The 23,073-nt window shown below is 32.8% G+C and overlaps 1 protein-coding gene across 1 annotated transcript in view; it reads right to left on the bottom strand.

Annotated features, from left to right (window-relative positions):
• The window catches only part of LOC148276873 (protein takeout-like), a 62,489-nt gene that overhangs the window by 8,438 nt on the left and 30,978 nt on the right, over window positions 1–23,073 (bottom strand). Inside the window, exon 2 of the mRNA XM_088233640.1 lies at window positions 7,329–7,569. Coding sequence (XP_088089766.1) covers window positions 7,329–7,569 — 241 coding nt within the window. The remainder of the gene's footprint in view (window positions 1–7,328; window positions 7,570–23,073) is intronic.

Raw genomic sequence — 23,073 nt, forward strand, 5'->3', positions numbered from 1 at the left:
ACGTCGATAGTTAAAAGAAAAGGTGGATTGTTTGTTCGAGAAAAATGTAATTAAAAAGAAAAGAAGAAATATTAGCGTTCCTATAATTTACTCTAATATTTCAACTTTGGTGGCCATTTTTAACGAGTTGTAAATAACTCACTGCTAGCAAATGGAAATCAAGTTGGGGGTGGAGTGGGGTTTGAACCTCGGACCTCCGGCCCGTGAGTTCGCAACACTAGACACGGGACCACTACCCGATTGCTTCAGAAGGAGCCTATTTTGAGGGAAATTCAATAAATTTGGAAAAATAATTGGTTTGCTGTTGTTTTTTTGACTCAGACCCTGTATTTATTTAATATAGTATACTTAATGGTACCAGTTCTATCTCCGAACACTAATACGCTTGTATTAAGCACCCAGTTATTAACTTTTTTAATTGACACGAAAGTGCAAAAACATCAACATACTGCTCAAATTCAAGGTCTGTCATAATGTGGGAATAATAAATATTTATCTTTAATATTAAAACAGAATGAAACTTTGCACTTAAAATTAGCAAATTAATTATCATATCCTTATTGAATGCAGATGAATATTTTATCTCTTTTTTTTTGCATGCTTTATAAGCAAATCAAATGGGTTTCAATGAATAATAATATTGTAATAATTTACTAAGTATTTTGCAGTAATGTACAGAATGGACAGAACACATACAATATATAACACAAAAAATTAGAAAACTTTCCCATATATTTAAGTCAACACGTAACATCTTATCCCTAATTAAAATCAAACAACTATATTATATTTTATGTAACTCCATTGTAGCTTATGGCATAATAGGATGGGGAGGCACTAATAAATCAATATTAAAACCTCTCGAATCTGCTCAAAAATCGGCAGTAAAAATAATTTTAAAAAGCCCTTTAGGTACCCCAGCGTCAAGTTCGAGGAATCCGATATATTAGATATAAGGCAATTATATGTATCTAGAATAATCATATTTGTAAAAGCAAATTATTCTACCAAATCCCAAAGGGACCACACCCAAACTACCAGAAGCCAAACTAAAGGATGGGTCATGGGGTCTACCACAAACTCTGAATTCGGGCAAAGAAATTTCAGGTTTTTTGCCCCCAAAATATTCACTATGTTACCCGAAACATTACAAAACCATGACCCGAATTCAATTAAATAAATTTGTAATAAAATGGTTACTGGATTTAGGTAGAGCAAAATCGGAAAACTTACTAAAAAACATTCTAAAATAATAAATGGTATATATATTGTAAACTTTATAATAAATTAACTACCAGGGCTGGTATTCCGAACGCGTTTACAGCGCGCTATAATGCGTATTTAGTACGTAAAAACGCGCTATACCGCGCTATAATTTCGTTTGGAATACCAGCCCAGGTAGTCATGTTATTGTTTATTTTTGCATAAAAATGTCTGCCTTAAAACAGGTTGTACCTAGTTAGGCAGACAAGACATAATCCAGAAAAATCTATTACCTAAGTATGTATGTAGTAGATAAATAAATTGTAATTTTTGTTAATAAATCTAGTTTAAAGTGAACATAGTTTATGTAGTTGTTTATTTTGCATGTATCACCACGTTCTTCTTCCTTTTGAAGCGGGATCCGGAAAGTATGGCTACGTCCCAATTTGTATTCCTGTATTCCTTCACTCGCATACAGGGAAACTCGAGTAAAGTTAATGTACTGACTATGTGTATTTTATCAAAAAATGACAATACTGCAGTGAAGGGCGCAAGATTTGAAAGTTTCTATGTTTTGTAAATAAATATTACATTTTCGCTTCTTCTTCGCGGTCTCAATCCTGGGGATTGGTTTGCAGCACAGTCCTGCATCTCGTCCTCCACTGGTCTCTATTCTCTGCAGCCCTCTTCAGCTCGATATATGAGGCGCAGTTCAAATCTTCGCACACTTGCTCCAAATACTCCCGTCGGGGGCACCCTCTGTAATTTTTCTCCTCAGTCATTACCTCTATTATTTCATGCAGGAGACGCTCATGGCGTATAATGAGGCCGATTCATTGAGCTCGCCTCGCGAGATGTTTTTGATAAGGTGCCTCCCTTCTTTGATTCTGCTGAGAACCTCGTCATTAGTGATGTGGTCTCTCCAGAAAATTTCTAATATTCTTCTGTAGCATCACATCTCAAAGGCCTCTAGTCTTTTTAAAAATCTCTTTCGGTAAGGCACCATGTCTCCCAGCCGTACATCAATTTGCTCCATACATATGTCGTGGCAAGTTGCTTGCGGAGTTTTAGGTTTATAATATTTGACTCGAAAGTCTTTGATTTTTTGCTCAACGCAAGGGTTGCTTGATGTATGCGGCAGTCGACTTCTCTTTTTGTTCTACCATACCATTTTCGCTATGTTAGTATTAAAAAAGTGAGACGCGGTAACGTAATACGTGTCCGATAGGGCGTGAAACGTCTCGTTTTCAGGTAGTTTAACATATGTGTATTTTAAACCTACTACTACTACTACCATCACGCCATTTCTACTTAGGGGTAGGCAGAGGTTGGAACACCACACACGGCTATCTTGACACACATTCCTAGGTTCTTCCACATTCATACATCTTGCCATACATGCTCTTCGGTTATGCCTTTTGACATGACCATACTTGAGATTTTGGTTTACCCGATCATGCCACGTCTTCCTTGGTCATCTTCGCCCTATGATACCGTTCATTCTGGCTATATTGTATCTGTTTTACCATTCTTTCGTCATCCATTCGTTTTGACCAAACCATTTCAGAGACCCTTTCTTAATCTGATCAATTATACCTGTCTCAGATTTTCCACACATTTGCCTAAAAGATTGCATTTCAACCACGATCAATCTGCTTTCATCCTTCGTCTGCCAGTTCCATGTTTCACTTCCATACATGACCGTTAGAACTTGGAACTAAAGCCTCACTGTGCACGCTAGTCTAGCTTCGAATGCCATATTTTTATGAACAATTACAGTGCTTATTGCGCAGTTCATTTAGTTGTGCGCTCATTCAACATCTTTTTCTACTCGTCCATCTTTTCTTAACATGCCCAGATACACAAATTCTTCTACTTGTTCGAGACACTCATTGTTAACATTTATTATGCGCTCAGTAACCTCACTCCCCTTTTAAATACCAAACCTTTTGACTTACTTTCGGACGTCGCGAGGAAACAATATTACTACAAGCAGCGTCAGCGTTGGGAGGATCATTACCGCACTTCTTCTACAGGTAAAATCACAAAAGTGTTTTTCCCAACCCTGGCTGATGCAGCAAACTTCCGTCATCATCCCCATGTACTTTCGAAACGACCCAAATTTTTACCGGACACGGAGCTATGAGAAGTTACCCATATAGGTTTTAATTAAGGAATGATGACTATTGTCCATGCGATGATATTTCTTCCCAGAGTATCGAACATCTGTTATTTCAGTGCCCATTTTTCAAATTTACAACGCCATAATCTCAAAGCAGAGTGCAGGAAAGATGGAATATCCTTAACAGATATCCACACTGTAGTTAAAATTAGTTATCACGCGCCATTGTTCTTGAACTTTGTAACAATGGTGATTGGACTCATAAAGGTAATAAACCAAAATCAGTGATCGAACATCCCATTTCCAAGACAAACAAATAACGATTTTTCCTAGTACCTCAGCTTTGTACATGACACGTAAGGCTCCTAAATACAGGAGTCCAAATATATATAATGAAAAAAAAAAAAATACCGTCACCATCGTAATATTTGCTTATTTAATATAATAATAAAAAAACTTGCCATAATGTATAACGTATAATAGAGATCTCTATTATGCAATTTGATTATCACCATGTTACTATTAAATTTATTTATTACGGTGACCAAATCCATAATCCATAAAAGTTTTATCAAATTTAATATTCATAGCTTTAAACCTGAAAATCGAGTTCGGGCTGAAAAACAAATTTAATTCTAACATTATTTTCTGTAATAACTTTAATCGTATTTTCAAAAATGCCATCATATTTTCCTTAATACATAAAATAAATATTACACAATTTGAAAAATAATATTGGATCAAATAAAATTAGCATGCAAACGTGTGTTTCTACTGCGAATTTGAGTCGAATTTAAATAATTCTATGGATGTTGTATGATTTATTTTGTTTTTTTGTTTGGTAAAAACATTTGATCGAGATGATATTTTTTTTCTAAATTTATTGCAACAGAGAGCGAAAACATTTTTGAGAAGGGATGTGCAAGTCTAGGCATTTACAGGGCTTATTTATTTATTTAAGTTTATAATACGCTCGAGAGGGATAAAATTAAGGTAAGTAAGTACAACATGGTAATTTTATTGAAATTTAAAAAAAAACCATTATAAAAACTTTATTAACAACAAAGCATTCAGCAATCCAAAATAAAAAGTAAAATTTAGCTTAGGTAAAAAAAAGAGAAAGATATGTAATTATGGCCTGTCATTGGCTGGTTTAAGTGGCCACTTTACACACTGTGTAACATTTATCTTTCTGCCTATGTTTAAACATCCACATTTCCTCAACTCTCCCATCTGTTTTCTTTTGTGAAGTAAAAGAGCTGAAACCATTATAACGTGGCCGCGCGGGTGAGATTCATCCTGCTGTATCAATTCACCTACTAGGCAACGCCTGAAAACAATTCTCCAATTTTTATGCTTCTTCTTTTACCAGGTAGTTAATTCAACAATGTTTGAGTATGTCCAAATGCTTGCAGACTGGCTGGATTTCCTCCCTAGGGAATTATTCGTATTTTAATTTGTTGAAACAAGGGGAAAACATTTTTGAGAAGGGAATATGGAAGTGTGTAAAATTGCCTCTTAAACTAGCCAACGACAGGTCAAAAGCCCTGTAAATGCCTAGACTTTCATATTCCCTTCTCAAAAATGTTTTTTCTCTGTTGCAAAAAAAATAATTTTGAACAACTCCCCAGGGAGGAAATCCAGCCAGTCTGGAAGCATTTGGACATACTCAAAACATTGTTGATATCTCTATCTTTCATTGATTTTTTTAACAAAGATCGTTAGGGACTTAATTTTTAATCAACTGTCAAGGATCGAAGATCACCGACAGTTGACTAGAAGCATTTTTAATTTACATACAAACAACTTTAGCTGGATAATTTAAAAAGCCGACGAACCGGGTTGTGGCCTCGTGGTAGCGTTCCGGATTTAACATATTAATAGGGTATTTTCACAAATCAGAAATAACGTTGAAAATAAATTCTTATGATATAACTATTTTTTTGGATAACCGATATAGCGCCATTTCTATAGTATAGAACATCCCATTTTCAAGATAAACAAATTTTTCAATCAAATCAACGATTTTTTTCCGAGTACCTTAGCCTTGTACATGACACGTAAGGCTACTAAATACAGGGGTCCAAATATATGTACGAGGGTTGTGTAAAAAATAAGGTTCTCAAACTTTTTTCAGGTTTAAGGCATTTTTTATTTGAACTGAAAAATACATCATTGGAAAGCTTAATTTCTTAACTATTTTTCAACATAATCACCAAATTTTTCAACGCATTTTTGTTGACGACTATTTCACTTTTGGAATCCAGCTTCAAAGAAGTCCGCCTCCAGTCCGTAGAGGAATTTGGTGATTGCTTCATGCACTCTTTCATCAGTGTCGAAACATTGTCCACCCAAGTGTTGCTTTAATTTTAGAAACAAGTGGAAGTCACTCGGCGCAAGATCAGGGCTGTAGGGAGCTTGTTCAATGAGATCCCAGCCAAAATTTTCGATTAAATCCTCGGTTTGGCGAGAGACGTGCGGGGGCGCATTGTCGTGGTGCAGTCTAACGCCTTTAGTCAGTCTTCCTCTCCGGCGATTTTGGTTGACTCTTCTGAGTTTTTTCAAGGTATCGCAATAATTTTTAGAATTTATTGTGGTCCCTCGAGTCATAAACTCAACAAGCAGGACGGACACCAAATTCCTCCACGCACCGGAGGCTAAATAAACGGATAAATATTTTTTGTAATCTACCCAATTTGAGTATGTCGAAATGTTTTTAGACAGGATAAATTTTCTCCCTAGGACATACTCAAAATATTGTTGATTAAACTAACTGGTAAAATATCGGGTTGTGGTACCGTGGCTAGTGTCTTGGACTCACGGACCAAAGGTCCTTGGTACGAATCCCACTCTACCCCAATTTGATTCCATTTTCTAATAGTGAGTTATTTACAACTCGTTGAAAATGGCCCTAAAAATTAAATATTTGGGAAAATCATAAGAACGCAAATATTTATTTTTTCCTTTTAAAAAAAAAGTATAAAAAAATTTAAAAAATGTTTTCAGGCGTTGCCTATTAGATGAAAAAATTTGTCACTTTACGTCACAAGTAAGTACAAAATATCCTTTGATAAAAAATATGGTTATAATATTTTAGTTTATTTTATTTTTCAAACCTGAAATATTTATTTATTTATTATATATACGGCCTAAGCCAATTACAACAGTTACATAAAGAAACATAAATGCAAGAAACTGAACAAAAAGAACATAAAACAATGTAGCAAAAACAAACAAGGGCAAAACAATAATGGTGTACAATATATTTACAAAAACGAAATACATAAGACTTGGAGCTAAACAATGCCAATCCAACTTTATCCCACACTGTTTAGTCACGAAAAGATTTACGAAAAGCCGGAAGATCTATTCCAAAGAATCCTAAGTCGTGTAATGAATTGACTAATCTACACATTTTTTGGACATTGGCATTGGGGCATAAAAATAAAAGTTGTTCTTATAAGATTTAATAAATAGCGATTTTGACTTCTGATGAGATGGTTGGGAACATGAAAAGAAATTAATTGCAACAGAGATGGGACATCACTTATTAAGTATTTTGAAAATGCATACAAGGTCCATCTCAGTTCCACGTCTCTCCAATGAAGACAGATTAAGAGATTGCTCTATTTCAAAATAGGAATAATTACCCCTTTGTAATTCGAGCAACCATGCTACTTTTCTTAGAAAACGGTGCTGGACAGACTCGATATGGTCAATATGAGTCCTGACTTCTTTGAAGTTGGATTCCAAAAGTGGATTAGTCGTCAACAAAAATGCGTTGAAAAATCTGGTGATTATGTTGAAAACTAGTTAAGAAATTAAGCTTTCCAATTATGTAATTTTCCGTTCAAATAAAAAATGCCTTAAACCTGAAAAAAAATTGAGAACCTTATTTTTTACAAAACCCTCGTTTATATATAAAAAAAATATAAAAAAAGTTTAACCAAAGTCAGTACCCAGGTAATCTGCTACTGTCACTATTCCTAAAATGCACCAATACCTGATTCTCGTGATGGTGTAGTTGCTGGCCCCCACGACGGACATGTTGCTGAAGGCTGCTTTGATCCGGACGGCTCCGTTGCCGTTCTCGATGCCCATGTAGGGGATGTGCAGCGGCTCGATGCTGGGCACCTGAAGGTCCGTCAGCCCGTTGACCAGGTAGGGCTTCAGGTGCGTGAACGAGTTCTTGATGCAGGCGTTCAGCTGGGGGTCGCTGCGGCTGCACGGCAGGATATACTCCGCTAAGGAATAAGAAAAAATCAATCAATATATTTATTTATTATATATATGGCCTAAGCCAATTACAACAGTTACATGAAGAAACATAAATGCAAGAAACTGAACAAAAAGAACATAAAACTATTTGGCAAAGACAGACAAGGGCAAAACAATAATTGTATACAATATATTTATAAAAACAAAAGACCTAAGACTTCGAGCTAAACCATGCCAATCTAACTTCATCCCACACTGTTTAGTCGCGAAAAGATCTACGAAAAGCCGGAAGATCTATCCCAAAGAATTCTAAGTCGTGTGATGAATTGACTAATCTACACATTCTGCACATTGGGGCATAAAAAACAAAGTTGCTCTTAGACGATTTTATAAATAGCAGATATGGACAAGAATAAGTTTGCTACAGGTGTCCACGAATTTCAAGATCATTCCATTCTAACTTCCATATTATATTTTATCGATGCTTTCAATAAAATGCGTATTTTTAATTGTTTTTAAAATTATAGAATTAACTCAAAAATATTGTTAAACGAACTTTTCGTGCTTATACTATCGAATACACCTCTTTGTTCATGTAACGGGAAAACTCTTTCAATACCCATTCACGGCTCAAATTTCTTTGCCTTCTTTTCCACATTAGTAGCTGTTCGACGATGGAATAATCTACCCACTAATGTCAGAGACGTCCCGTCCCGCCCCTTCTTTATTTTTATTAGTTTATTCAGACAAACAAAAATATACATAAAAGTTTACAATATTACTACCAAATACTATTTTTTAAATAAATTTAATATATTTAGATTAACGTTTATCATAACGTAAGAGAAAAAAACAATTCTTGTGTTACATAATGGGGAGTGACGTCTTACAGTAATTTGTTTATTTTAATTATAATTTTAATTATTAGTACTTTTAATAAAACATATAAAATCCAAACAAATAAATAAACGGTGTTTTCAATCAGTGCTGCACAAAAAGTATTTTTTTTTTTTTTTTTAAGGAAATGATGTAATCCACCACTGTAATTGGGCCTCCTGGCCTGTTGTGGTGCAAAAATAAAATAAATTAATAAATGAAAAATTTAAAAAAAATATAAACACTAGGAGAATCTTTAAAAAATCTTTTATTTGTAGAGTAGGTTGTATGTTTTTGACGTTATTCACGGCTTAATACACGAAAATACCATATCGAACATAACTCTGTTAACTTATTATTGTGATCCCTGGGCAGTCAATTAATGAGTAGATTAGCTTATTAGTTTTTTTTTCAACACAACAGACCCGAAGGCCCAATTAGAGTGGTGAATTTACAGTACAGAACACCAGGCTTGAGAAAAATCACATATTTTTTTGTTTTCTCACCGGGAACCGAACTCGGAACTTTCCGTGCGTGAGTCAATTGGCTTAGCCATAACACCACGAAGACCACATTTGGAAATAATATATATTTGATAATTCTCGTATCAAAAAGTTTAAAATTTTTGCATGAAAATAGTAGATATTAATAATAATTTAATATACCTAATTATATAAATAAAACTGCATTATATTATATTAAAAAATATACGTATTAGAAATTATTTCTATTTTTAAGTGAATAATTGACTCTATAATAAGGCGATTAGACTGAAGAAATATTTTCAACAACTTATCTCTTATTTTATTTTAACTTGTATAAACAGATTGATTTAAATTGAGATACTCGTATGTGTGTAAATGTTTATAATTGAATTTCATTAAATGACAATTAATTCCCTAAAATTAAAATTGTGACGATGCAATAGAATGGATAATATTACCTAATGTTTTACGATACTTATATACCTTAGAAAATAATATAAAGATCCATCATGATTTCATCTTCGATAGACAAACATCATTTATCATACTTATAAATTAAAGGTAAACATTAACAGTAAATAGACACTTGTAAACTACCGGTTTGAATCTGTAATTTACACGTCACAAAGACTTTAAAAATACACACAATTATGTTAGGCACTCATGAGTCAGTTATCAATAAAGTTGTTACGATAACCAATTATAATTCGGTAAAAAAATAATATTTTTACTTAAATTTATTTCAACAGAGAGGGAAAATATTTTTGAGAAGGGAATATGGAAGTCTAGGCATTTATAGAGCTTATGATCTATCATTGGCTGGTTTAAGTGGCCACTTTACACACTTCACTTTTACACAGATGAATCTCACCCACGTGATAAAGGTTTCAGCTCTTTTGCTTTACAAAAGTCAACAAATGGAAGAATTGAGGAAATGTGGGTGTTCAAACATGGGCAGAATGGTGAATGTTACACAGTGTTGAATTCTAAAAAAGTAAAAATATGAATATTAAATAAAAATTACATAAAAGGGAGAAGACAATGTATAGCTCCAACTCTACTTTCCTCCCTCTCTCTCTGCTTCCACGAACATTTATATTTCTTTGTAAAAATTCGCAACCAAATAATTCATTAGATGCAGGTAGTAGATGTACATGTGAATAAGTATAAATTAAGAGTTGAAATCAAGAGTTAAAATTAAAAGTAAAAGTTAAAATTAAAAGTTAAAATTAAAAGTTAAAATTAAAAGTCAAATTAAAAGTTAAAAATCAAGGAGGAAAGGAAGCAAATATTTTAGTGTAAAAACATCCTTTTAATAAATATTTCGTATCAACCGGAAATCATTGGTTGTTTTAGAAGAACTTGTGACGTCATTTAAAGTAGTTCATTTAAAAAAAAATCGTATCTACATTTAAGAAAAAATTCGCCGTACAGTGTTCTAATTTTTACCGCGTGTAAAAAAACATGTTTTATTAATATTCCATTTCCCGGAGAAGTGAACATCCTCATAAAATTGAATACTTTAATTTAAATGGGTTTAAAATCATATCTCGCCACTTTGTCCACATGAAAACATCTGAATAATGCAGATAAGTCACATCTTAATTGAATTACAAAAGCCGGCAAATCGCTGGTTTTCCCGTAGCATTATTCATTATGTCATCGGAACATTGCGCGGGTAAGTGTCACGCCATAAGTAGTCCATCGACCGGCTCAGTCTGCTGTGATCTGTTGCATAACCCGCGTCCCCATTTCTCCGCAGCCGAGATGTAGAAAGAGAGAGAGAGAGTGCCGGCGCGGCGGTGGGGGAGATGCTGGCGGGCTCCGGTGAGAGTATTGCATAAGATGGCCTACTTCCCGCGTGCAGCGGCACTCGCGGTGCGGACGCGGAGGGGATGCTGCTAAGGTCGCGAGGACGGCTCCGCTACCTGCACGCGCGATTTTTACGAAATGATCGGAATTCGAACTGATTGTATTTTTTTAAAGTATTGCGTCATTACGCTTATTTTGTGCCAGGTATAAAGAATTTCTCCGCAATGCTATTCTAAGAAAAACAGTTTGTTTTTTACTTTATGTGCTGCAGAACAGCATTTATGTATTTTTAAATTAAGAGCATTTTATTCATTTAGTTACCCGCTTATCCATTAAGTTTAGAGACTTTTCGGTGAGACAATTTTTTTCAAAGAATATCTAGTTATGCATGCAATACTATTCTGAGAAAAATGGATTGACAATGTCCTTTTTTAAAACATTCAGTGCTGCGAAAAAGCGTTTATTCATTTATTAAGTTACCTGAATGTTATAATTTTAGTTACCCGTGGGTAAGCTTGTGAGTGTAGAGTAATAATACGCCACACATTAATAGATTTGCCCATATGGACAAAAACCATTATATTTATCAAACATGAAGTTAGCTACAGTTTGCGTAAGAGAATGGTAAGTACGAACAAATCCGCCCGTTACACGTTTGCTGTTAAACTAAAAACCAAACCAATATTTTTTTAAATGTCCAGATCAAGAATGTCTGTCTCCTCAATGGTATTTTCAGATAAATAGATTGAAAAAGTTAGTTTTTTTAAAACATTCAGTCCTATTAATACTCCAAATATTTATATTTGAAGCAACTACTTTGTGGTTATTTTTTATAATAAAATAAATACAAAACTTTTTTAAACACATACTTTTATTTTTTCTGCCAACCAATTTCAAAGCTATACAAGCTTTTTTTTAAAGGTATACTTAGCTCTTAAAAGACCGTGTTAAATAATCCCTTTGCGCGCGGTGATGTAACGTCGTGTTACCACTAGTAAAAGACGGAATATTTTAGTAAAAAGTTCAGACATTTAAAGAAGAAAAAAAGGAGATATACTGTTTTATAATTCCTTTTCCATAGTTTTTGCAAATATATATATAATTTAACCCTGTTATAGCAAAATAAATTAAAACTCATAAATACTCATATGACGCGCGTGCGTCCCCCATCACTGTCATCAACCGACTGAATCTATTTTACACAACGCCGACCACAAAACAGCTTCTCTGTCTTCCTTGTTATAAGTTCTATCTTCGTGCTCTCTCTTATACATATGTGTTGCTGAATTAGCGGACATTAATTCTTCGCGTAGCAAGGATAAATATTTTTAGGATTAAAATACAGCATAGTTATACAAATTTTACTTTCCAAATCCGATGTCAAAACATCCATTTGAAGATTACAAAAATCCGAGTTCATCATTTAAAAAAATAAGAGAGACATATCAAGTCTTGTATCCTATGTCGACTAGTGTGACATCGCAGACACACAAGAGTTAACTTACGAATCTTATCCTATTATATTTTAACAGTGGTTGCTAAATATAACCAACTAGAGTATTAACCAACTAGAATCTAAATGCAATTATGGTCCAGATAAAATTCCTTCTATATTCTTGTAACTGTGTTGATTGCCTTACTTTCCCACTTTATTTAATTTTCAATAAGTCACTTTCTGAAGGAATATTTCCAACATTTTGGAAATCTGGTTACATTACCCCTATATTCAAAAAGGGTGATCGGACTGATGTTACTAATGATCGACCTATTTGTATGCAATCAGCTATCCCTAAACTTTTTGAAAAAATTGTTTTATATAAAATATCACATAATTTAAATAATAATAGTTCTGCCCAACATGGCTTCATTTCGTCAAAATCGACTCTCTCTAACTTAATTTTATATGAAGACTATATTTCTAAATCGTTTTTATTGCAGAAGCAAGTTGATTCTGTATATACAGATTTCAGTAAGGCATTTGATAAGGTGGATCATAAGATTCTCATACAAAAATTATCAATATTTGGTGTAAGTGGTCCAATGCTGTGTTGGTTCAAAAATTATTTGACTGAGAGAACATTTACAGTGAAAATTTGTGATACTTTGTCAAATCATTTTCTTGCTACTAGCGGGGTTCCACAGGGATCGCACCTGGGCCCATTATTGTTTTTAATATTTATAAATGATATAGTTGACATATTTGAAGGAGTCGAAGTATTATTGTTTGCAGATGACATGAATATTTTTAGGACTTTTAACAATGTTGATGATTGTGCTATATTGCAAAATAATTTAGATAAGTTATCTGAATGGTGTTCTATTAACAACCTTCAATTGCATATAAAAAAATGCCATATCATGAGATTTTTCAGGATAAAAAATCCTATTTTATTTGACTACTTAATCGGTAACACTGCATTGGATTCAGTTACTGAAATGCGGGATTTGGGTGTGATTTTTGATCAGAAATTGTCTTTTATCAGTCACATTAATGATATAAGTAGTAGATCTTTGAAAACGCTTGGTTTTATTTTGCGCATCACAAAGGACTTTAAAAATATAAACACTCTAAAAATTTTACACACCTCCTTGGTGAGAAGCATCATGGAGTATAATTCTACAATATGGAGCCCTTATTATGCCTCTCACCAAATTACCATAGAAAGAGTTCAGAATAAGTTTTTGAAATATGTTAATTTTAAATTAGGAATACGTTATGAATTTCGTAACTATGATTATTTATTAAATATATTAAATTTGATTAAATTAAGGGACAGGATAACTATTAATGAATTATTAGTTCTATTTGAAATCGTTAATTCAGTATAGGACAGCCCTGAAATTTTGGCCCTCTTTCTTTTTAAAGTACCAGTTAGAGTGACTAGGCTAGTTCAACATTATCACTGCAACAGTCATATCTGAATATATTCTAGCAATTCAGTACTGAATCTTCTACATGCGCTGGGTAATAAACATTCGGATTTAGGTGACATATTTTTATTGAAATTTCCAGCTTATAAACAATTACTTGTATAAAATTTCAGCGTGGAATCAATATTTTAATTATGTTCTTTCTAAGAAAGCATTAAAAAAGTTGTTACTGTATATACTCCACTGTAAATATTTATGTATGTTTGTAATGTAAAAGGTACTTGTACCGTTAATTCTTGAAAAAATAAAAATAAAATAAATAAAATAATGGAATAAATATAATATGCCAAGTCTTTTTATCATGTTGTTTTTGTAAAGATAGGAATTGTAAAGTGAGATGGATTTCGCAAACCATCTGATAGAAAATAATCATGATTTCAATAAAGACACCGATTTAAAAGTTTTTTTATGGTGAAAATAAAATCTTAACTGAAAATCTTAGAAATTAAAAAAGCGATTCACAGTAAGAAAAAATTAATAAATAACCTAATACATTTCATTTCCTTTAGTGCATTCCTGTCTAGTTATAAAGATTAAATACATCTAACCTTACTTTTCCCATCTTTACAAAAACAACATGACAAAAAGACTTGGCTTATTATATTAATTCCATTATTTTATTTATTTTATTTTTCTTATTTATTTTATTTGACTTATTTAGCTCCATACCATGTTTCGATGTATTTTTATTAAATAATAAATTTATTTTGGTTCACAAACAACAAACAGTAGAATTTGTTTCTTCTTTTTTGGGTGATACCGTGTGTGTTGGATTTGTTTCGACGTTTCAGTTTACTCAGTTTACCCCGAAGATGGGTCCTGCAATGGTACCTGAAACGTCAGAACAAATCGAACACACACGGTATCACTCAAAAAAAAGAAACAAATTGATAACAGTGACCGTGAAAACCTTCGTATCTTTACAATATTTGAGTTTATCCAAATGTTCGTAGACAAACGACAAAAGACACTTAAACTAGCCAATGACAGGTCCTGTAAATTCTGAGACTTCCATATTCCCTAATTAAAGGTATTCTCCATCCCTGTTGTAATTTGTTAATCTGAATGACTCCCGAGGGGGTCCAGTCTTTTGTCTACGAACATTTGGACAAATTCAAATATTGTAATGAAAGCAACTGGTCCAAGAAGAAGTTTAAAAATTGAAAAATTGTTTTCAGGCGTTGCCTAGTACGTGAATTAATTCAGACGGATGAATCTCTTCACAACAATAAAGGTTTCAGCTCTTTAACTTCACTAAAATCAACAAAAAAAAGAATTGAAGAAATTTGGATGTTCAAACATAGGCAAAATGGTGAATGTTACACAGTGTTTAAAGTGGCCATATAAACCAGCCAATGACAGGTCATAAGCCCTGTAAATGCCTCGACTTCCATATTCCTTTATTTAAGGTATTCTCCATCTCTGTTGTAATTTGGTAACCTTCGTATCTCTTTAACATACATACATATAGACATTGGTATAATAATCACAATTTGTTATGTTTAGATATTGTTCATTAATTTTATGTGAACACAACATACACAAAAAAGTAAAAAAGAGTTTGTAATTGTTTTGTTTATTTAGCTTAATTAAACTCTATTAATATTATGAAAGTTATTGCAATAAATTATACTAACAGGTTATCACAAATTATTTTACTTAACTAACACAAGGGACTATTTGATCCTAAAAATTGCGTTACATCATCATAATTCCCTTTCCGCACCTAATAGTGCATAGGGCACTGCATAGACACACCAATCGCAGCGTATCTTGATCATTTTTTGTTAAATGAAGGTAAGATGATCAGTCTCTCGCTTCAGATTCCAGTCCAGGGACTATGAAATATTTTTAGTGAAAAATCACAAATTTAAATAAATATTTAATATCAACCATGTCGGGAATCGAACCCAAGACCTCTTGCATGGTAGGCAAAGGGGCTGACCATTACACCACGAGGCCGACAAATTGCGTTACAGGTTACAGTTCTCATATAATTATTTAATGTGTAAAAATGTTTAATTATTATTAATAAGTAATCACCGTTAAAATAAAATGCGATAAGATTCATTAGTTAAGTATACCTTGATAAAGAAGCTTGTGTAGCTTTGAAACCGGTGGGTGGAAAAAAAGGGGTTAAAACATTTTTTTATATTTATTTTATCAATGTTTTATGTATCTGAGGAAATGTTGATGTTTAAACATGGGCAGAATCATGAATGTTACTTTGTGTAAATTGGCTATTTAAACCAGCCAGTTGCAGATCATAAGTCCTAGACTTCTACATTTATTTCTCAAAAATATTTTCCCTCTCTGTTGCAATAAATTTTTAGTTTTATTGAAAAAATCTAGCCTTGTATAAAACCTTTCGACACACTTAAAACTTTTTTCGCTATCGATTATTTCTTCCCAATTATTAGCTAAAATAAATTATTCGGTTATTTTAATCGATTTGTTTCAAGCGCTACTAAGTGAAATATTTTTATTTCCTGAACAGCTTTCTACGATATTCTTGTTTGGTAGTGGAAATGGGAAGGCGTAAATGTTGTTCGTCGAAGAAACGATTACTGGTTTGAAGACCTAGACACTGCGTTAGCTCCAAGGACGACCGCCAGCAGCCAGTACAGTCCAGTCAAACGATTATGGATAGCCTTTGATAAACGCTGATTTAGTAATTTCGAATTTACGCTATGAAAGTCGTCATGGTTCGATTATTAATTTTAATAACAAATTATTTGGTAATTTGAAATAGCTCCAAAAACATTTAACGACTCAATGCCGGATACAAATGTTTTTTCCATCTATTTACTGTGCTTTTGAATTTTAAAAAATGCAGCGTGCCGGATATGGTGGATTCATTAGCTGCTTGCACAGATTCAAGATATCTGAGATCAACACCTGCCCATGCGATAATGTTACTCTTCAAGATGTCTCCTATCTTTTTTTTTTAAGTTTGATTTATTTTAACAAATAAATAACATACATAATTGTATTTTTGTTCCCGCAAAAGCCGAAGCTTGTCTGCTGGTTATATTACATATTTTTTTTTAAATTTATAAAATGCAAGTACATAGTTTAACAATAAATGAAGAATATAATATATTTTTATGCACGTTTCAGTTTCACTTGCTGTTTTTAATAAGTTTTTGACTATTTTTATATTTAAAAATGTATTTAGGTTTTTTTCCTTACGATTTTCAACATTTATTAATCCTTTCACTACCAGCGTCATTCCTCAGGTACACGAAGAATAATAATAATATCTCCTTTTTTTTTAACCAACCAACTCCTTTTTTTTGTACACATTTAGTCGAAGATATTCTCTATATGAAAAAATATAGTTAATATGTTGGTAGCCTACGCTTCTTCTGTTATTTGGGTTTTACAACGATGCTTTTGGCGGTTCAAATTGGCTGGGCGTCACAAGGATATAAACTTTTTTATAAGGTAAGATATTACTTTTACATATTGTTCATATTTTTTAAATGGTTATTAAATGTATAAACTAATATATTTATATAGTTTTGAGGTATAAATATTTATTTCTGTATCATTTTTCGATCATCAAATCCATGTACTTCAGGAATTACATTGGTAGTCAAAGGGTGTTGTACGAGTATGCTAGATACATACCAACTTTCTAGGTGATTTGGTAGTAATTTAAATAAAAAAAAAATAAAAAAAAATTATGAAGACATGTAAATAATATGATTTTGTGTAATTTTTTTTACAGGCAATAATGGCATTGACGCATGATGAAATTACTGTTATGCTGGAAGGCGATATCTTTGATGTTAAGTGGGAATCAGACAGTGAGGATGTCTATCTGGAGACGGAACATTTAGAGGATTCTTCGGATACTCTGGGTTCGATCGGAAGCCAGTTTATGTTGTATCTGGGATACAACCCTATAACGACTGTAAGACGATGGTCGCACGCAGATCATGGCCATGTTGATGAACCGTGTCCCTCTATCATTGCCGAATATAAAAGGTTTACGAGTGTGGTTGACCCCAACAATGTGTTGGAGTTTTACTGTATAGACTTAAGAAGCAAAATATTCTATCTTCGAGTTGTATTTCATCTAATTGACATGAGTTAAGGTGTAACTCCTACCCAACCGTTTTCTTTGTCCGCGTCTGGCCCGTATCGCTTCAACGGCCAAATACGTTTTTCTTTTTTTTTTGGTGGGCAGGTGTAGGGTATGCTAGTCTAGAAAAAATAAAGATTTACCCAAGTTTTAGGAAAAAACATATGAAAATTTAAAAAGGAGTTTACCAGGAGGAATAAACTTCTGAAGTTAAGGGACTATGGTGGTCTATGTATTTTCTGAGATTATCTCTGAAAAGTAACATCATCATTTTTATGATCATCGTTGACATTAACATACTTTTACGAAATTTAAAATAAATATTGATTGTGTAATCAAATTCAATTGTGTAATATTTTGGAATAATTTTTCAATAAATTGGGTTTGAAGGGCAACCGAATATTATACATAATATTAAAATAAACTTATCAATAAAAGGGTCTATTCAAAATGTAAAAGAGTGTCAAAGACGCATGTAAAGGTCCAATGATATTGTTATTTGCATTATTACGTTCATCAATATAAGCAGATATAAGTAGCATGCCTTGCTTATATTTAGTACATACCTACATCGTAATTTTGCCTTGTTCTTATACATAAAATCTTAATAAAAATACCCTAAGAATTACTGACAGCGATGGCGATCTTTTGGTTTATTCGGCGGAACTAAGGGATGCGTAATTGACGAGGGAGGAGGCGAGAGTGCTAGCTGGTGATAGCGTATCCTGGAGGCGTCTGGTGATGTCCTCAAGCTCCACTTGGGAGCGGATGGGAAAAAAGAATAAAAAGTACTGAACCTGTGAAATTTTCTGACTATATCTCGCCACCTATCAGAGATAAAATAAGTTTGTCAATAGAAAAGTTATTCAAAATTATCAATCTACAAATAATTTTTTTATTCGTTGATCTAAAAAAAGGTTTTGGAAACAATATAGACATTCACGTAAAATCAAACTAAATCGTGCGTTTTATTTGTTTTTTGCTCTTTATTACGCATTTTTACGACTTTGTATCTTGATTAAAGATTTAAAAAATGTTTAGAAGAAAGTTGCAGACAATTTAATTTTCCACTAAATTTGTCGGCCTCGTTGCGCCATGGTCAGCGCGTTAGCTTGCCATGCGAGAGGTCTCGGGTTCGATTCCCGATATGGTTGATATGAAATATTGATTTGAAAGGGTGTTTTCACATATACAGGAATACTTTTTGATAACAAACTTAAATTCAACCATCACATTGATCACATTTCAAAGAAAGCGTCCAAAATCTGTGGATTTATTTTGCGAATATCTAATCCATTCAAAAGCTTGAAAATTGCAATTACATTGTACAAATCATTTGTTCGTAGTTTGTCATTACAATAATGGCGCTATATAAGTTATCCATAATAATAATAATTATTATTATTATATTCTAGTTTGAATCTACTCGTCAGAAAAATAAGGTTTTCTTGGGGTTGATGTGAAATTGACTTTGGCCTTTATCGTGACGACCTGACAAATGGGTTTCGGTTGATTTTGATACAATTAAATCCAGTGCATCTTTTGTGCAGAGTATTTTGTAAAATAAATATCAACAAGTATTTCAAAATAATATTGGGAATCTATAAAATATGTCTTGTTCAATGTCAAGATCGATTGTAAGGTTCCTCGATTGCCTTATTTAGAAAATGCAATTAATTTGAAGGACGAATGATTTGTTTTCATAGTCATTTGCATGAAATCAATGACAAATAATTTATCCGTGAAAATAATTGAGAGGTCAATTTGATAACACTTTTACCGCGAGGTTATTGTACTGAGATGGTGTTATGGACTTTATTTATTGTAAAATTATTTTCCCGGAAGCGATTAAACAAATCTCAGAGCCGATGACCTTTTTATTCAGTACACGGTGTCTTTATTTACGGATTTAAAAAGCATACGAAATAAATTTTAACAACCAAAACATATTAAATGTAAAACACAAATTAAGTTTCCGTAATGAGTTTGTAAAATAAAATGCCAACCCTTTTCGAGATATTGATTTTTTACTGGTCAAACAAAAAAAATTGTGGCATGTACATTTTTGTTTTAATTCATTGAGTTATAAATAGCAACAATATTGAGTAAGTAGCGATGTTTGTAGACACGGATAGGATTCCACCCCTAGGGAGTAATCAGGAATAACATTACAACAGAGATAGAGAATATTTTTGAGAATGAAATACGGAAGTCTAGACTGACGTGTCCGTGGCTGGTTTAAATGGTCGTTTAGTTTAGTATATTCTTTACATATGGTTCATGATTTATTCACTTATAAACGTTAATAAATTTTAACTATATAACAATGGGTAAATATAACTTTTTTACATTTAAAAAGTAATAAAGGTCTATAAAATACTGTCCAGTTAAAAAAAAAGTTAATTATTTGTAGCTTAAAAAATATTTTTGAATTTCTAATTTTGAATTCGCGCTAAAACGGTCATTCCATAAGCCACGGCCCTAATACGTCACGATTCATGTTTATTTGTTCCCGCCTATTCAAATTTGTTTAGAACATTGTCACGAATCTTTACGTCACAACTGCCAAGGCCAAACACGTGTTTTTAGCAACGCATTTTTTGATTAAATTTATTTTTTACAATTATTAATTAAAACATTTCTTTACAATATCTGCAGCACTTCCCCACAGCAGTATACCGTAAAATATAACGCTGTCGAAGTTACTGAAATATACCAACCTAGCTGTTTCTACATTAGTAAGATTCTTTTTGACAGCGTAGGTTATAGAAATTCTTTTATAAATCGGCATGCAGATGATTCACTCACACCACTGAAATCTCTAGCAAACAGTAAATATGAGCCCGTTGCAAAATATCTTAATGTCAACAGTAACTTGATAATTGTTAGCATAGCTTTATTCTTGAAATGATAACTCGTATTATTATGGTTCCTAGAATACAAACAGTTAATATTCCATAAGTATGTAAAGAACTTCTACAAACCGAGTGCTTCTGGAACGAATTTGATGTTCAATCAAACCATGTATTTCATTGACAGCTTGTTTTGTCAAGCGAAATCTTGACCTGAAGTCGGCTTCGTCTAACGTCTCGAAGTAATTTCTCTAGGCCTATAAACCTTTTTTCTCCGAATTTCAACCATTTCTTCTTCATAAAAACCGTCCACAAGCTCTATCAGTTCCATAATTTATAAAAACACACACTTTCCAAACAACAAATCGAAACACAAACCATCTTCGCTGGCTGTCAAATTGTTTTGCCGCCATTTTATTCCTTTTCTAGGTTATGATTAACAGTTAACCATAAGAAAGAACTTTGAGTAGTTTACTCAGGGTCTTGCTCGCCAAATAGCGCTACTTGGCGCTGGTGAAACAGATTATTTGTTTTACTTGACGAGTAGTTCCAATCAAGACTTTACTCAGAGGTGGTGAAATAGGCCCTAAGTCTGATCGATAAATTAACTATATGTCGACTCATTGAAGCTTAGACGCTTAACTTAGTCACTTAACATAATTTCGTGGGTATTCGGCGAAAAAATCGGGTTGTGGTCCCGTGTATCAGCAAAAATGCACTAAGTCATGTCAAACCAATATTATTTTGAAAAAAAAGGGTTCTGAAAGTTCAGTTGTTATTTATTAAATCATTGAATAAAATGTAATAAATACATCAATTTGCCATTTTTCCAAGTTGGCTTAGTAATGAATTTTTTTTTTTTATTTCGTTACAAACTTTGAACTTCAATTATCTCAGAAGTAGTAATTTTGACTTAGTGCTTTTTCGCAGAATAAACACGATATGTATTATTTACCACTCTGCCCGTGTCTGCATATCCACATTTCCTCAACCCTTTCCTCCGTTGACTTTTGTAAAGTAAACTATGTGAAACCTTTATGAAGTATTGCAGCGTAGAACCACTTTTAAAACCAATATATAACCCACTTCCACTATCTATTAAAACAATTTGTAACGAGAATATGTTCAATAAGGCTATAAAAAAATGGATAGTGGAGCTAGGTAGAAGTAAAATAGATTGTCTCATTTGCCCAAACCAATATTAAATCAACTGCTCCACAAGTGTATAGCTTATGTTAGGTTTTGTTCTTTCATTCTGCGTTTTGTTATATAAACAATATAGATGTACATAAATTAATAAACATAAATATGGAGTGTTTAAAACTGTCTGAACATTTAGTTAATTATCTCTGTTTATTAAGTTGATCGGGTTGTGGTCCTGTGGCTAGTGTCTCGGACTCACGGACCAAAGGTCTGTGGTTCGAATCCCACTCTACCCCAACTTGATTCCATTTTCTTATAGTGAGTTATTTATAACTCGTTGAAAATGGCCCTCAAAATTAAATATTTGGGTAAATCATAAGAACGCAAATATTTCTTTTTATAAAAAAAAATAAAATAATTTGGTCTTCTTTGTTTATTCTCAAATGTAAAAATATTTGAAAAAAAGTATATTGTTAAGTGTTCTCGGCACGGGTAACCCCAGTGAGGTCATATTATTTTTATTATTAATTATTGTTGGTAAAAGGAAAAATATAAATTAATAGGTATTTCGCCTCCACCCTGACAAACATAGAACCTAGGACCTCAAACATGATACTAGAACGCACCAGCTATTACTTTCTACGTAACGTGGCGGATTAATCTCTACTCGATTTCCCCTTTCAGGGTTTTTACTTGAGAGTAGCCATCGCGTAAAAAGACAAGTTCAGGGTTCTGGTTCTATTTCACACACTGAACCGTATTCCTTATCCGCCCGGATACAGATATAACTATAAAAACATTAAAGCATAATAAATATCTGCATAATTTATTTTAAAACCATTGACATTTTTTTAAGGCTAAAGCCGAAAAACTACGGAATATACATATATTTTTTTAAATAATTAAATATAAACTATTACTGTGATCTGACCCCGAAATTCGCAAAAGAAAGCAATTACGTTCGCTTTTTCTGTTAGGTAGCAATATATTTTTATGAAATAAAAAACCAGCCGATAAAAAATAACCTTAAACTAAAACCTTGAAACAGATCCTAATAACTTAATATTTAAGATGACATTTGTATTTAGGTTAATACCGATTTTATTGAAGGCAGTGTAATAAAAAATAACGTAAGTACTAACATATATTTATGTAAAGCATGAAAAGCGGATTAATATGTTTACTTCGGATGATATATATATTACCCACCGCTATTTTTGTAAAAAAAAAAAAGGCGTTGCACATTAAACTTCCCAACACGTATTGCAAATAGCAGGTTTATCCTAAATCAGGCATCGGCAACCAATCTAAGTAACGATAAAGAGTACCTTCCGGACATAA

Source organism: Micrasema longulum, unplaced genomic scaffold, assembly GCF_059751315.1.
Source record: "Micrasema longulum isolate JH-2025_06_02 unplaced genomic scaffold, ASM5975131v1 h1tg001135l, whole genome shotgun sequence".
NCBI lineage: Eukaryota > Metazoa > Arthropoda > Insecta > Trichoptera > Brachycentridae > Micrasema > Micrasema longulum.